Consider the following 18,954-nt stretch of genomic DNA (forward strand, 5'->3'; position numbering starts at 1 on the left):
TGGAACTGAAATTACAGATACATAAATACATCGAAAGGAAAAAGGGATTATCAACAAATCAATGAGAGAGGATCAACAGGGGTGTTTGGGATTGCTTATTTGAAACAACTTATGCTTTTCTATAAAAACAGTTATCAATTTATTATAAGTCAGAAGAGTTTAACTTCTTCAAAAACTCCTTATTACCGGTTTGGCACCGGTATAAGTTGTTTATCCAAACACTCAAAAGTGCTTATTACCGGTACCACATCGGAATAAGTCAATAAGTTGTTTTTATAAGCAATCCCAAACACCCCCTATGTTAAATGTAAACTGTTTCACCAATGAACATCATTGTAAGTTTAAAATGAACATGTATAAGACATTCAGTTGTTAACACATACTTACAATTACTCAGGATTCGGTTATGAGGGTGTTCAAATACTCATCATGTTAAGAAACGTACATGATCACATATGCAATGTAAGTTTAAAACGCATATAGTTAAAAGAGCAATCAAGAATGTAGGAATTCTTTTGATCAAATTCCAATTCATTTGTTTCATCCACATATTGAAAATGTAGAAATCCTTTGAAATCCATTTAATTCCAAAAATTATAGAATTCATCATTCTTTGCCACAAATGAAGGGTTTAAATTCCATCTCATTGCATCAAATTTAACCAACGTCGTGCACCCCATTCCTAGTCACGACCATGCTACTACTGTCACTGTTTTTTACACCAATTGACTTGCCTAGACTTGTACAACCCTTGATTGGTTCGATAAGCTTACGTTATATAGGCTTTTCAAGATTCTAAACTAAGGGGTCGACCATTTACCACGCTAACCAGATAAGTGCTTACTATGCAAGAATCATCAACCTTACTTACCCTGCCAGGTAAGAATATTGGTCATCAAAATGACATAGTAATGTTGTTCACTATAATAAAATTGCTTTTATAGGACCTTTAGAATGTCTAAGTGTCATAATAAAATATTTTGTAGAACTTAAGTTTATACAACCAAACTATAAAAGCTTTCTATCTAAAAGTGTTACAATAGGTTTATAGGACGTTTTTGTGTGTTTTAACAAAATTTTTAGGACGCTTTTAAAATAAAGTGTCGTATTAGATATATTATAGGACATTTTTCAAAAGTGTCCTATAAACTCATATTTTTAAAAGAAACTTGTATTTCTAGGACATGGTTTCAAATGTCCTGTAAAATTGCTAATATGAAATTTTACTTTAAAAGTGTTTTATAAAACTTGTTAAAACGTCTAAAAACGTGCTATAACCCTATTATAACACTTTTAGATACAACGTCTTCTGGTTTGGTCCTATAAGCATTAATCTTATAAAATATTTTATTAGAACGCTTAGACATTTTAGTTGTTTTATTAAACCAATTTTGTTGTAGTGGTTGGTGGATGTCTTTTACCCGATAAGTCCTAAAAAGATACTTTGTAGGACTTAAGTTTATAGGATCAAATCAGAAAGTGTCTTACCAAAAAATGTTACAATAGGTTTATAGAACGCTCTTTAAGCGTTCTGACAAGTTTTTTAGGATGCTTTAAAAATAAAGTGCCGTATTAAACTATTTTATACGACACTATTAGAAAAAATGTCCTATAAACAAAGTGTTTTATAAAAAGATGGGTTTATAGGAGACTTTATTTTAAAAGTGTCCTAAAAACTTGTTAAAACGTCTAAAAGCGGCCTATGAACCTATTATTATGCTTTTAGACATGACACTTTATAGTTTTGTCCTATAAATCTAAGTTCTATAAGGAATTCTATTAGGACGCCTTATAAAACTAATTTTGTTGTATTGTAATGTGTTTGTCGAAAGTGCGTTAGTAGACATGCATGCGATATTTGTGGGAGTTTGAATGATGGCATGACCGCATTAGAGATGATGGAAGTTAATGATGTTTATTCGACCTGTTTTGATAGTTGGGTAAGTGAGACAAGGGTTCCAACGGGAAGCCCCCTTATTATTCAAGAAAACACACACTAAGAAACTAGAAAATCGACCTTTTAGGTCAATCAACAAGAGGTCTTCAAAAAAATAGTCTCTCTATTTTGGGGTAGAGGTCAGGTCTGTGTACATCTCACTCATTAAACCTCACACTTGGGTGGGATATACCGATGACATGTAAAGAAAGAACCAAATTGTTGCCCACAAGCATATCACCTTGCTTGGTTATTAAAAAACCTTATGCCAAGGATGAGTCTTGATTTGTGGGAACTTGCACTCGGTCTAACGAGGTTTTATACACTTGATTTCTTCTCGTGTTGGTGTTCTAAAAATCTTAACGGGGAAAAAATATGATTGTTAGAATGAGTTTCAAAGAGAAATTACGTGAAAACAAAATGATTGAAGTTTGTAAGATTACACACTTTTGATTATCTCTACCGCTTGATATATACCACTTTCTTCTGAAAAAACAAGTTGCATATAGTAAACGCGACATTGGATTTAATTACAAAGGATCATAGTATCGAATCGATGTCTAGTTTTCAGATTCTTTGCATGTATTTTGTGCTATGAGCCTTACAATTAAACTTCAATATCGCATCCATACGGGTGATTCGTTATATGCAACCTCTTTTTCCCGATGAAAATGATATGGATCAATTGGTTTCTTGTCTTCACATAATTTTATAACTTGAAACTCGTTATAAAGAAATCGTTTTTCCCGTTTAGATTTGGAGAAGAAAACATTACGGGAGCAATTAAAGATATATGAATCCTGATTATACCGAGTTTAGGTTTGCACAAATCAGTGCTCATCCATGGCACAAGGTTTGTTGATAATGAAGCAAGATTTCTAATTGCACATCTTATTTGCCCATATTTATTATAACAATTAGATGACTTGTGTAGATTTGTACAAACCCAAGATAGGTTCAACAAGCTTTGGTTATATAGGCTTTTCAAGATCCTAAACTAACCGACATTTTATCAGATAATAGTCACTACCCTTGCTTACCCCGTCAAGTAAGATTATTTGTTATCAAAACGACATAGTAATATTGTTAGTAAGTTTCTCTTAGGACAACTCCCATCGGCCAATAGAGATGGCCAAAACTCGATTCTGGTCTGAGATTTCCCCTTTGTAACCGGTCCGCTCCCGGTCAAAAACTCTAAGACGCCACCAATAAATAAGCTTCCTAGTAGACCATTTTATAAGACATTATTTATATGAGCAAAAAATAAGGTGTCTTATCTAAAAGCATTGTAATAAGTTTATAGGGCGTTTTTGGGCGTCGTAACAAGTTTTGTTAGGGCACTTTTATAAAAAAACGTCACATTAGCTATTTTATAGATTACTATTTGAAAAAATATCCTATAAACATAAGTGTCCCATAAAAAACGATTCTTGTGACGAATCACCTTTTAGCAACAGATTTCTCAAGGTAAAGTCCATAGGCAAAAGTTTTTCATTTAGTAGTGTGTCCCAAAAAACTTGCTAAGACGCCCAAAAGCTTCCTATAAATTTAGTTCTATGTCCTCCCAGATTCCATGTTTCATATATTTACATGAGAGATCAAAAGTTATGGGTTAGTTAGACAGTTAATTAATAACTGCAACCGCTAGTGGATAAGATCGAACATGAATTAAAACTCTAGCTATTCATAAGGTACCTTAGAATCAATAGCTTCTGAAGAAGACTAAGAGGCACTGAACCTTAGACCCATTAGGGGTGCAACCCCTTGACCCTTGTCTTATAACGATTTAAGTTGATAGAGACGACATTTGTGAGTGTACACTCCGTACCTCCTAACTCATGTTACGTTTGCCTTACCACCTAGATTATCCCGTATAAATCACAACTACATCAAAACGCTTGATGATACTAAAATCACTAATACCATATTTATCATAACAATTACACCAACGTAGTCTCGTGCAACCCTTGATTAGTTCGATAAGCTTTGGTTATATAGGCTTTTCAAGATTCTAAAGTAAGGGGTCGACCATTTACCACGCTAAGCGGATAAGTACTTACCGTGCAAGAATCATCACCCTCACTTATCATGCCAGGTAAGAATAAGAATACTGCTCATCAAAATGACATAGTAATGTTGTTCACTAAAACAAAATTGTCTTTATAGGACACTTAGAATGTCTAAGCGTCCTAATAAAATATTCTATAGAACTTGAGTTTAAACAACCAAACTATAAATACGTTCTATCTAAAAGCGTTACAATAAATTTATAGAAAGTTTTTGTGTGTTTTAACAAAAATTTTAGGACGATTTTAAAATAAAGTGCCATATTAGATACACTACAACAAAATCAGGTTTATAGTACACTCCCAAATTTTAAGTGTTCTAATATATCTCTTTATAGAATTTATAGGACCAAAAAATAAAGTGTCAAATCTAAAGGTGTTGTAATAAGTTTATGTGACGTTTTTTGATGTCGTAATAAGTTTTTTAGGACAATTTTAATATAAAGCGTCCCATTATCAACTTTATAGAACACTATTTGAAAATTTGTCCTATAAAAACAAATGTCCTATAAAAAATTAAGTTTATATGAACTTTCTCAAAAGTTTCCTATAAAGTTGCTAATGCGACACTTTGTATTAAAAATGTCCTAAAAAACTTGTTAAGACGCTCAAAAGCGTCATATAAACTTATTACAACACCTTTAGATATGACGCTTTATATTTTGGTCCTATAAAACGGTCTATTGGGACGCTTAGAGATTGGGGTGTCCTATAAACCCAATTTTGTTGTAGTGATATATTATAGGACATTTTTTAGAAGTGTTCTATAAACCCATTTTTTTTATAGTACACTTGTATTTATAGGACATGGTTTCAAATAGTGTCATATAAAATTGCTAATACGACATCTTACTTTAAAAGTGTTCTATAAAACTTGCTAAAACGTCTAAAAACGTGTTATAAACCTATTGTTAACACTTTTAGATATGACGTCTTTTGGTTTGGTCCTATAAACATAAATCTTATAAAATATTTTATTAGAACGCTTAGACATTTTAGTTGTTTTATTAAACCAATTTTGTTGTAGTGGTTGGTGGATGTCTTTTACACGGTAAGTGCTAACCAGGTAAAAGTCACCACCCTCATTATACACTGGGTAAAAGTATTGGTCATTGTCATGCCTCTTACCAGGTAAATTTATCAGTTTTTACCATACTCACCCGATAAGGAAATGATGTTCAATGAAATATAAGATAAATTTGGAGCCATTGGGTGATTTCAAGATATGAGGGTTGAAGTGTTGAGGCCAACCAATGTACATTTCCAAGTGTTTTGATGCTTTTATGGAAATCTTGGCTCTTAGGTGCAGGTGGGTGGTTGTATTGTTTGCTTTAAGGGCAGTTTGTCGCTAACGCTACAACAAAATTGATTTTATTGGATGGTTAAAACGTAGTAACGTCCTAAAAAATACTTTATAGGACTTATGTTTATAAGATCAAATCAGAAAGTGTCTTATCTGAAAATGTTACAATAGGTTTATACGACGTTTCTTTACACGTTCCGACAAGTTTTCTAGGATGTTTTAAAAATAAAGCGCCGTATTAAACTATTTTATACGATACTATAAAAAACAGTGTCCTATAAACAAAGTGTCCTATAAAAAGATGGGTTTATAGGAGACTTTATTTTAAAAACGTTCTAAAAACTTGTTAAAACGTCTAAAAACGTCTCATAAACCTATTGTTACGCTTTTAGATAGGACATTTTATAGTTTAGTTCTATAAACCTAAGTTCTATAAAGTATTTATTAGGACGCTTAGATAATAAGTTTGATGGTATTTATGAATTTATTCAATGATCATAGGGGCAATCTAGGAAATCTTTTTCCCAGTGGTGATACTATTCGAATGTATGAAACAAAGATATGTATACTTTTTATAAAATTATCGTTCATCAGTTTGTTAGTTTATTATTTTTCGTACGCATGGTCATATGTTTTAGTTTTTTGTTATAAATTTTTTTCATAACGAATTTTAAAATTAAAATTAAAAATTAATAAAATGATACAAACATGATTCAAATATGTACTTGGGATCATGGATGGACCCATAGAAGGGCACGCGACGGCACATGCCACCGTATTATCTCTCTATCGAAGGTTTTAAAAAATTTACGTTTATAAAAGGTGCATTTGTATCGTTTTAGAAGGTGTCATCGTATGATGTTCAAAAAAATGCAACTGTACCTCGTGATCAACCAAAAAACCAAAAAAAAAAAAAAAACTCTTGAAATCAACCAAAAAAAACTGAAAAGGTCCCTCAAAATCGATAAAAAGAAAACTAAAAAATTCCTCAGAATCAAACAAAAAAAACCTTTAAAAATCACTCGAAACAGTGGAATTAGGCTAAAATCACATCGAACGAAGACACATCGATAAAAGCCGCTTTTTGCAATTAATTTTTTCTAAATTATATGGTGCCACCATTAATTTTTTTTTCTTTGGGTCCGCCCTTGCTTGGGATGGAAGACAAAAATTCATGCAAATCAATTCTACCAAGCAAAACTTATATAATTATTGTAGTTTCAAAATATATACGATTATGCATAATAAAATGATATAATAATACACTTTTAATACCCTAAATTTCTTATACTATGAAAAATGATAGCGCATGCCAAGTATTAGTGGCAATGATGAACAGGTCGCATGGAAAAGTGAATAAATAGAAAAATTGTTTATTTATAAATTTACCCTGATTTAATTAAAGACTCCTAAAACAATATATACGACAGAGATTAAAAAATTTATGAAAAACTAATTTTAATACTTCAAAAAACCCAAACCCAATTTTTACAACTCTCAATTTTAATATATATATATATATATATATATATATATAAGGTTTATTTTACAAACCACGTTATTTGTATAGACCGTACAAACTTCATTTAATTAACCAATCATAATTTTTCATTTTTTCATTTTTATTATAGAAAGTGTTAATTATGAATATTATCATCTTCATTATATTAATTTTAGAGAAATACATGAAACAGTTTCATTAATATTTCATAAGTATTATATGAAACAATTTCATAACCATATATGAAACAATTTCATAAAAAAAAAACTATTATATGAAACAATTTCATAAAATTAAACAAATAAGGATGGTTTGCACGGTTTATACAAATATGAATGATATATATAATAATAATAATAATAATAAAATAGGCTAAATTATAATCTCAGTATCATGCATGGGAGTGTCGTAAAATAAAAATATTGGGGTTGACTAAACAAAAAGATCGAGTAACCAACATAATCCTTTTTATTAATTAAGCTAATAATATTTGCAAACTTTTACTTCTAGATATCTCTATCTCCACACACACACACACACACATATATACATACTATATTATAAGATATTTGACAAAAACTTTTAAAAATCATTTTTTATGTGTAAATATTGTTTATTATTGCATATTACTTAAAACTCAAGATTGCAAGTAGATTGGTGCGTAGGTACAACTTATTAAAGCTCCATATCTGAATTTGTGTAAATAACTGCAGATAAATATAATCAAATATAGAATAAACATCACATTTTAAATATAAAAAAATCTAAAATAAAATTAAGATAATTATTAAGTTCTAACATAATACTTAATTATTATCTTTATAAAATGTTATATTATTAAACCAAAAATAAATTATTTCGTTATTAAACTTAAATTAAATTATAATAAAAAATAAATTAAAGAAATTACATAAAGAAAATAGAACTTTTAAATAGTTGATTTGATATTAACATTGATATATATTCTTTTTTTTTTCAAAATTTTAAGATATCTTAAAATTTATATTTTATTCAAAAATAAAATCATTATTGTTTTTTTTTAAAACACATAAAATCATATTATAACATCAACAGAAACAAATAATAAAATAGAACATTAAAATCGAGATGTGTTTCGCTGCATTACGCGAGTACTCTTCTAGTATATATATATTATATAATATAGGGTTGATGAACTCTTGATCACTTTTAATGTTATTTCTTCCCATGAATTCTATTTTAAAATAAATTAATCTGGTGCATCATTAGTGTTAACATTCAATTACGATTGATAGAAGTGTGATAAACTATTTTTACGCTTCTCACCATAACTTCTCTTCTAATCAAAACTCAACCATATATATATATAACATAAACATCCGTGTATAGTTATATGTATACAAATTAACGTTAACCTAAAAAACATGTATATTATATGAAACTTCTACAATACTATACATAACCTTGACCGCTTGCGGCTAGCTCAACTATTATTATATACCTTGGATTTGTTCCAAAGTTCAATAGTTTGTTTGACCATTAACTTCAAGATCCCATATGATCATTAGTCGAGAGACACTTAATTTGACTCTGATGTTTACGGTTACCAAAACTTCTATAACATGTTTATTGGTGCATTTCATAGTTTGTTGTATGTATGTAATTAAGTCGTTGCTAAAACAAAACGTTTACCGGACAAACGCTTATGATAAAAGTCACCACCTTCCCTTATTGCGTAAGATTACTGGTCCTCATGTCTTTTACAGAGTAAGATTCTTGATCTTTATAATACCAACATGTAAAGTAAATGAGCCAGTGAACGCTTCAGATTAACAGTGTTCTGTAAACGACTTGTAAGTATAAAACTTAAAATTTTGCCAACTTTACCATAATGCATTCACTACAACAAAATTGAGTTTATAGGACGCCCCCAATCTCTAAGCGTCCCAATAGACCGTTTTATATGACTTAATTTATAGGAGCAAAATATAAAGCGTTCTATCTAAATGTGTTGTAATAAGTTCATATAACGCTTTTGGGCGTCTTAACAAGTTTTTTAGAACACTTTTAATACAAAGTGTCGCATTAGCAACTTTATATGACACTTTTAAGAAAGTGTCCTACAAAATCAATTTTTTATAGGATAATTTTTAAAATAGTGTCATATAAAGTTGCTAATGAAACGTTTTATATTAAAAGTGTTCTAAAAAACTAATTACGACGTAAAAAAAAAGGTCATATAAACTTATTACAACGCATTTTGATAGGACACATTATTTTTTTGGTCCTATAAACTAAGTCCTATATAGAGGTCTATTAAGACGCTCAGAAATTGGGAGAGGTCTATTAAGACGCTCAGAAATTATGAGTATTCTATAAACACGATTTTGTTGCAGTGATTATTAAATATTTAAACATAAAAATTAAGAATGCAAATGATTTAGCAACCTAATTTTTTTCAAACCTTTGTGAGTAGCTCAACAAATAAAGATTCCTAAAAATAACTTAGATTTTTTTACCGTTAACTTTAAGATCTCATTTAATTAGTCGATGTATATTCAGACTATCTTAATGAAACAGCTACAATTAAATAAATAATAATAATAATAATAAAAATCTTCAACGAAAAATAGATTTTATCAGCTAAAACGAAAGTCGAGACCTACACCGAGTGAAACCTAATTCTAATGAATTAAAATAGATATGAATTATGAGTGTATCCATGAGAAAATATGCTGGTAATTAATGTAAAGCTCGTGGTATTAAGACCGACCAAATTAAATAATTAAATGTTTTTTTTATAATTTATTAATTAAATCATGTGATAATTAATTATGGCACCAAATAATATTTCCCCTTGAAACAAGGATCATGGAAGCTAATATATACAAAGTAAAAGGAACTTTCCCAGGTAAATTTCAAAAGTCAAATTCAATTTGCAAATACAAATTTTGGGTTGACTTTCATATTCTTTTCTGAATAATTCCAAAACGATCATCTGCTTTATGGGTAAAATGAAGTCACTGTATTTGAATCTTTGTGGCCACAAAAAGATTTTTATTTTTTATTGGATTTAAACTTGAGACCTTTAGACATTTTTGACTTTTGAAGGTCAGGATCAAACAAATTAGGCACTGCTCTTATGATTTTTGTTGTTGATTAATTAACACCTTATGATAATTTATAGGACAAAACATAAATATTTGGAGTTGTTTACGTATGGTAACATTTGTTATATTCAAGTTGTTTAACAAGTTTAGACAATTGTTTACGAAAAATTAGGTTAGCTCGAAGCAGAAAATTAATTCAATCTAAATCCCATTAATTGGTTGTTTACTTGCGGCTTAATTATGCTTATTGGTCTATCTGGCTTATTCGCACAACTTATTTGGGTTGTTTACTTACGACTTATTCGCACAGAACATGGACTAAAAGTGGAAATGAATTTCATTGGATTAACTAGGAATGAATTTTTGAACTTCTAGAAGAATAGACTCATTATATTATAGAAAACCAAACACTTTCTTTTATCTTCATCACAATTAAGATTTTTTCTTCTTCTTTTTATATTTAATTCAATATTTTCTCATATAATTTATCGTTTACATATTTATTAAAAAAAATCTCTCTCATTATTTTTAATATTTTGTGTTATTATAAAAAAAAGTGTTTCTTTTGTTAGTTTTATCAAGTTAGAGGCCTTTTCCAAACGTTTACTCTGACAAACACTTACTAAATCATATTATTTTACCGGATGATTAAAACAATGACAAAGAATCTTATCCGGTGAAAACGAGATAAAGACCGAGAGTGTTACCCAGTAAATGAGGGCGTGAGAACGAGATAAAGACTAAGAGTCTTACACGGTAAATGAAGTCGATGGCTCTTACCACGATTAATGCTTACCGAATAAATTGTTGCATATGATGTTTCAGTGAACTAAAATCTCACACAATAACTAAGTGATATTGTTGAATTTTACCTACAAACACTTATCAACCAAGTGTTTGATCAACATTCCCCTTAGTAGAGATGTCATATCGTAGGTATTTAAATTATTAATTTTTTTTTTAATTTTATATAATCTGTTTATTTTAATATTAAATAATCAAAAAACTGTTTATTTTTTATTGTTTGCAATAATTTTATTTTGCAGCATCACATTAAATTAATATAAAATTATTATATTACACGTAAAACAATATACTTTTTAATTAAATATATTTTAATAATTGAAATCTGATCAAATTGCGGTGAACGTGACACCCCCCTATATAACACCATGCACAACCTCTTAAAGATCTACATTTCAAAATCAAACTAAATGGCACATAAAATCCTCTCTTTGCTAATCATCTTTCTGGCCATTTTTGGCTTAAACCCGACCGTTGAATGTGGTTCTCGAGCCCGAGCATACGTCGAGCACCAATGCCGTTCAACGATTTACACTGAACTATGCATCCGTACCCTCCTACCCTTTGTCAGCAAAACAAACGCACCCGGGCCTGAACAACTGGCCAGGATTTCGCTAACCACATGTCTAGTCAAAGCCCGACTCACAAAGTCCTACGTGAATATGGTAGCGAAAGATTTCAACAAAACAAAGATTAATGCGGGATACTATGAAGCGATGACGGATTGTTTGTCTCAGATCAACGATGGAGTGAGCCAGATAACACAATCGGTTAAGGAGCAACAACGAATGGTGCTTGATGGGGAGAAACACTTTACGTGGCACCAGAGTAACGTACAGACGTGGGTTAGCACGGCGTTGACGGATGTGACGACATGTCTCGATCGGATATCAGATAAAGCAATCAGTGGGAAGGAAAAGGGGATGATTAAAGCACGGGTTTTGAACGTTAAGCATCTTGCCAGTAACGCACTTGCGTTGTTTAACCGGTTCACGACACGACACCGTGGATCTCGTGTGATCAGGACTCCCTAAACTAAGTGTTCGTTCTAAGTCTCGATTTGTTGTGTTAAGAATAATTGTTCGTTCTTTCTTTGAATTTTTCTTGTTCACGGGTCACGATACATGTTTTTGATGATGAAATATCATTTATCGAATATGAATTTTGGATTTTAGATGAGCAAGTAAAACAATACATTTTCGAATTAGGGCAAAAGTCTATTTAATTAATACAAATGGTGAGTTTATTTAAATAAATGCAAAATAATTAATTAATGCCTAAAAATACGATAACATAAATAAAAATTACAATGACAAATATAAAACAAATTTAAATACAAAATAAATATAAGATAAAAGTCAAACCAAAACATATAATAACCAATTAAATAATTTTTAGTGGTTACTTATTTAATTAAATCAGATAAAGAATCGTATGATAAGTAGAGTTAAGGCTATGTTTTACGGTGTAACAACCCATAGATTCAAATAATCTGTAACCATTACATTGGGATATAAATTTGGTCCCATTCTACAAAACTATACAACTGTCTGAAATCTACCACAGTTTTTTGCTGATAACATTTTCATACAGAAGATCCATATAGCCAATATCAAAAGAAGACTTCAATTTCCTTCTTGATTATCTTCAAACAAGATAAATCAAATGGTCTTTGGCCTAGCGGTATGTGAGTCATTGGCCTCCTAAGAGGTCAATGGTTCAAACCTCACCAAAAGTGATGATGATGTGTAAGTTTATTTGTTTTATTCGTCGTATATAAATATTATATACTTAAAAAAAAAAAGATAAACCAAATAAGGTGATCTCACATTTCATCCTTTCCTTTACCTTCTATTTGTCGCTGTCCTGAAATGTATATTTTTGAAAACAAAATGAGAGTTAGACTATATGGTCTAGTGAGAAAATCTCTGACAGTGCAACAATGCAATAAAACTAATTAATATAAAACCTTTTAAATCATTAGTCATATAGTAGGCTCTCAGACAGTACTACATCCCAGTTAGATCTTAAGTAGGCTCTCAGACAGTACTACATCCAATTAGATATAAAGTAGGGTCTCAGACAGAACTACATCCCAATTAGATATAAAGTAGGCTCTCAGACACTACATCCCAGTTAGTTATAAAGTAGGCTCTCAAGCACTACCAACTATAGCAATACCGTATCACAGTTAACAGTAACATTTCATACATACCAATAACGTATAATAACAAAGTAGTAATCATTTGATAACATATGCATTTCAATTTAAAAAGATTATAAGAAAACTCATATTGATATGATAAACGATGAAATAGACTTTAATTGTTACGAGATTTCAAAACCGAACGCTTAAATCTAAATAAGGGAAGCATGGTTAGAATCTAAATGGATTATACTCGAAACAATCTCTAAGAGTCTATATGATACCCAGAAAGATCTCAAAACAACACGAAGCAAAAACCCAAATATGAGTCCACAGGGACTTATGCGACCTAAGTCACGGCTGAGGTCGCATAACCCTCTGGACAAATAAAGCCTGATTTTGAACAAATAAAACTCTACTCTTCAAACTTTTATTGATCACAAGAGCATACATAAAACCATAACATTCTTTCTTCACAACATAATGAAAGGCTCTCAACTACTCTTTCAAGAGAAGAATTTATGATCCAGAAAATTGAAGTAGGAAGAACTCAAATATGGATGCTTAAATTTTCTCATTCAAAATTGTAAGTATCAAGATTATTTTTATTAACTTGGATATCCAATTCGCTATGTGAGCCGACTAATTCCAGGACGACCATCGGCTTTGCGTATAGTCCGGAGTCACCGCATTTGAACATCCGTGACCACAAGAGATTTTTTATTCCTCCTTAGATTCGAACCCTAATCATCTTTTAGCCAAGAACCCTGATCAAACTCATAGCACCAAGATTGAATCAAAAACTAGATTGAAAAAGAATGTAAAGGAAGATTCATATTTGATTCCAAGATAAAACTACAAGAACAAGAATCACCTTTATATGGTTCAACTTTTTCCAAAAGTAACCCTCAACAAAATAAATTAACACATAAGGCCCCTGGACTTCTAAGTCTTCTAAAACCGACTTATTCAAAAAGGGTATGACATATGGGATTTTCACAAACAAAAACAATACTCAATAGTTGATCAGACTAATCAAGTATTAAATATTAATTAGTAACTAAAAAATAATTAGTTAAGTTGGTACAATACAGGGACGGACGCAGAATTTTTTTCAAATGGTGGCACCATTTGACTATAAGAAAAAAATATAGGAAATTTTTTTTAAACGACATCACTGTTTGACTATAAGAAACAAATATATGAAATTTTTTTCAAACAGTGGCACCATTTGATTAAGAAAATGCCACTGATAGAATTTGAACTTGGCTCTGGGTGGAATAAAAGTCTTGCAAATCAACTCTACCAAATAAAATTTGTTTTCATTTTAATTTCAAAATATATATGGTGCCACACGACAAATTAATACGGTTGTACCTTTTACGAACCTAAATTTTTCTACCCTTCGACGGAGGAAAATAATACGGTGGCTCGTGCCACCGTATACCCTATAGTAGGTTCGTCCATGGTACAATACAATAATACACCGATTCAAAATTTCTTATATCCTGTATCAATCAAGTTTACATACTTAATAAGGTAATACCAACTGACGTAAGTCAGTACCAATTAAATTGGTATAGTTGGTATTAATGTGTGTTGGCTTAATTTGATACGAGTCCAACACCCCTAATCATAAATAATTGTGACAAACAATCCGTAATTGTGATAAAACTGATAATGTGAGAGTATGTAGAACTGAAATAGATGTGATAAACGTTACATTTGTTATGAATAAGAACAAGTATTAGTCTTTCACCAGTTACATATATCTGGAAAAAAAAACGTCACCATCACCCGGATGTTCATATTTGTTCAAGACTCATCCATCTCACACTTATTTGAGTAGTGGGTTCAATGACAAACAAGACATGACATTACAACAAACTTGGGTTATAATACATTTTTTGAGACAGTTTGGGTTAATTATTGGCTTAAAATTTAAAATATGAATTAAAAAAGTTAAATCCAACTGTATCAGATATTGTCCACTTTGTCCACACACCTGGACTTACGGTTTCAAAATGCGTCTGATAGACAATGTATACAGCCCCTTATGAGGCAACCTTCATTCCCCTCCTCAACCGAAGTGGGATCTTACAATCCATCCCCCTTAGGACCCCAGCGTCCTCACTAGCACACCAGTCTGATTCCCGACTCTGATACAATTTATAACATCCCAATCCAACCACCAAATATTATCCTCTTTGTCCACAAATCTAGACTCACGAATTTAACATTCCACATTAACCGTACCAATATCCAGTCACATATAACACAACTTTAATTCCCCTACCCATCCGATGTGAGGTATTATATTCTGCCATGCATACATCATACATATATACTCACGAATTAGAAATTGGTAAAATAATGATGTGATGTTTGAATTGAAAGAACTCTAAATTAATAATTGGTAAATTAAATTCTAATTTTAAATAAATATAAATCTAATAAATGATAATTTATAATATTAAGACCATTTAAAATTTAAAAGACTTATAAATATTAATCCAATATGTAAATCTAAGAGTTCGATATTAAAATAAAATTAGAAGGGTACTCGTGTAATGCAGCGAGATAAATCTTGATTTTAATATTTTATTTTATTATTTATCTCAGTCGATGTTATAATATGGTCTTATGTGATTTTGAAAAAAACGATGATGTTTTTATGTTTGAATAAAATATAAATTTAAATATATCATAAAAATTTGGCAAAAATATATCGATATTAGTATCAAAATTAACTATTTAAAATTACTCATTTTTTGTATTTTTTATTATAATTTAACTTAGGTTCAACAATTAAGTAATCTATATTTGGTTTAATAATATAATTTTCTTATAAATATAATAATTAACTATTTTGTTAGAACTCGATAATTATCCTATACATATTTTAGATTTTTTATATTTTAAAATGAGATGTTTTATCCTCTATTTGATTATGTTTATCCGCAGTTAGTTACACGAATTCGAACACCGAGCTTTAATAAGTTGTACTTACACACTATTTACTTGTAATCTCAAATTTTAAATAATATGTATTAATAAACAATACTTGATGCATAAAGAATGGTTTTTAAGAGTTTTTATCAAATGTTTTATAATATAGTATAGATGATATTTTAAAAATTATATATTTATATGTATAAGTGGTCAGTTCGGTTTAGACAACCAAAACAATCGCTCAAACCGCCTATCGGATTGGACCACCTAGTTTGACAATTTTCCTGACTGGACTAAACCATCAAACCGTCCAAATCGGGAAAACTAGCCAGGTTTGGTTCGGTTCGGTTCGATCGGTTTTTACGGTCCATCAGGTTTTTTTAACACCACTAACTATAATAAGAAGTATATTATAAAACAATTTTAAGGTTGATTCAAGTTAACCCTCGTTACAAGCCCCACCTCATATATTATGATCATTCATCAATGTCGCTGAAAAGTGAAGTTTTATATGATTAATTAATTAATTAATTAATTAATCATAGGATTATGTTATGTTATGTTAATTAATTAATTATTATGTTTCATTTGCTTTATAGACATATTTCCATAAACATCGGTACTCTTAATATGTCTTCAAACCGAAGGCCGGGACTCAAACTCGTTACTTCAAAAGCTACGTTACTAACTTACTTTAAAGGGAAACAAAGAATAGGTTCGTTTAATGGACGGTGAACAAACACATTCCGTTTATAGTCTCTAATAAATACGATTAGCATTGTTATAAACGTCGTTGCCATTTATTGCAAAATATTGAACTTATATATAAAAAATAATTCACGAACGAAGGAAACTTTGGATTTCAATTATTTGCGTTATCGTTAGAGAAAACAAAATAAAAACATTACTGAAATCGTGTATAAACAAGGGGATTTCAGTCATGACGACATAAATTTAAAAATATTACAATAAGTTTACTACAAAAAAATTGGGTTTATAGGACGCCCCCAATTTCTAAGCGTCATAATACACCGCTTTATTGGACTTAATTTATAGGACCAAAATATAAACCGTTTTATCTAAAGATGTTGTAATAAGTTTATATGACGCTTTTGGACGTTTTAACAAGTTTTTCATGACATTTTTAATACAAAGTGTCGCATTAAAAAACTTTATCAAAAGTGTCCTATAAACTCAATTTTTTATAGAACACTTGTTTTTATACGACAGTTTTTCAAATAGTCTCCTATAAAATTGCTAATGAGATGTTTTATATTAAAAATGTCATAAAAAACTTATCGACGTCAAAAAACGTCATATAAACTTATTACAACGCCTTTAGATATAACACTTTATTTTTTTGGTCCTATAAAGATGTCTATTAGGACGCTTAGAAATTGGGAGTGTCATATAAACCCGGTTTTGTTGCAATGGTTAATAAAAAGTGTGTGTATAGAATGATTTTTTTTCATCCTATTAAGCTCCCCCAACTAATTTGTCGATGGAATTTATTAGGTTGTCTAACCATTACTATAGTGTCTTTACACATGATACACAATTTTTTGTTATATATACGTGTGTGTGTGCGTGTGTGTATATATATATATATATGTATGTAGAGAAGCGATCAAATGCAAACCATTCAATTTGTACAAACCGTGCAAACCACCCATCTGTCGATTTATATATTAGAAGTGGTCGGTGAGACATGAATGGTGTTGCTTGATCTTTTAATTACTCAACCATAACTTTTCATAAGCAACTTTCATGTGTGATATTTTGGATCTGAAGCAATTTGGATCCAATTAATGCAGAGTTTAATTGATTTAAAATGCATCTCACAACTCCACTTTGTATATAATCACTCACCTTTCTTCCATTTTCCACATCTCAAACACAAAAACAAAACCCACAAAAATGGCACAAAATTTTCTCCCTTTCTTGGTTTTCTCTCTCACCATCTTCTTGATTTTGACCATTGTCGAGTCTCGTTCTCGTGCTAGAATGTACGTTGGATCACAGTGTCGATCAACGATACATCCTGATCTATGTGTTCAAACACTTTTACCTTACGTAACCAAAACCGGACTACCAAGTCCGAAACTATTAGCTCAAGTTTCACTGGCCTCATGTCTATCAAAAGCTCGGTTCACCAAGACCTATATGAACATGGTAGCGAAGAAACTCAATGAAACGAAGAACTCTGAAGACTATCAAGCAATGGCAGAATGTCTTCATCAAATCAGCGATGGAGTGAACCAAATCACGCAATCGTTTAAGGAGTTACAACAAATGGGAAAAGATGGGGATGATAACTTTTTGTGGCACGAGAGTAACGTGCAAACTTGGGTCAGTGCGGCCTTGACGGGTGCCACAACGTGCATGGACGGGATTGTGGTGGATGGAATAGATACTAGCGAAAAGGCTATGATCAGAGCAAGGATCTTGAAGGTGAAACAACTGGCTAGCAATTATCTTGCGTTGTTTACTCATTTCACGACAAGATATCGTGCTTCACATGGTATCAAAATCCCTAATCGATCATAAATGGAATTTAGGGACATATGATTTCTATTCAATCTTATAAATACCACTTATTTTTTTCTTTCTTTATAGTGATACCAAGGGTTGTTTACCAAACACTTACATGGTAAGCACTTACTGGTAAAATTTAACATTACCATTTACTCATCGGATAAGATTTTAGTCTATCAACATGACATTGTATGCAACGATTGCGCTCACCGTGGTATGAGTCTCGCTCTCACTTACCAGGTAAGACTCTTGGTCCTTGTCTTGCTCTTACCGGATAAGATTATTGGTCCTTATCATATTCATCCGGTAAGAGTTAAGTCCTTTACAACCCTCTAACTCGAACTCAAGCATTTTATATTGCCAATAAAGAAACGGTAAAACCAAATGAATGTTCAAAAACGACAATTTTTACAATTAAAAGAATGTTTATAGTTTAAAACAACATCTTTCCCACACTACTAAAAAAAAGGGCATCACCGACGGATTTTTCTGGCGGAAATTCCGTCGGAAATATTACCGACGGATTACCGACGGATTTCCGACGGATACCAAAAAAGTCAAAAAAAGTCAACTTTTATCCATATCCGCCAAAGATCCCCCACAAATCCCCCACTGAATTTAT

The 18,954-nt window shown here is 30.9% G+C and overlaps 2 protein-coding genes across 2 annotated transcripts; both read left to right on the forward strand.

The window, feature by feature from the left end:
- Positions 1-11,109: 11,109 nt before the first annotated feature.
- On the forward strand, positions 11,110-11,852 carry LOC112526939 (pectinesterase inhibitor 9-like). The gene has a single exon (XM_025137385.1). The coding sequence runs from the start codon at positions 11,110-11,112 to the stop codon at positions 11,731-11,733; it is 624 nt and encodes a 207-aa protein (XP_024993153.1). The 3' UTR covers positions 11,734-11,852.
- Positions 11,853-17,714: 5,862 nt separating this feature from the next.
- LOC112526424 (pectinesterase inhibitor 9-like) lies at positions 17,715-18,344 on the forward strand. The gene has a single exon (XM_025136709.1). It carries the CDS (start codon positions 17,715-17,717, stop codon positions 18,342-18,344), a length of 630 nt encoding a protein of 209 aa, XP_024992477.1.
- Positions 18,345-18,954: the final 610 nt, after the last annotated feature.

The sequence above is a fragment of the Cynara cardunculus genome, assembly GCF_001531365.2.
Source record: "Cynara cardunculus var. scolymus isolate 2C chromosome LG 14, CcrdV1, whole genome shotgun sequence".
NCBI lineage: Eukaryota > Viridiplantae > Streptophyta > Magnoliopsida > Asterales > Asteraceae > Cynara > Cynara cardunculus.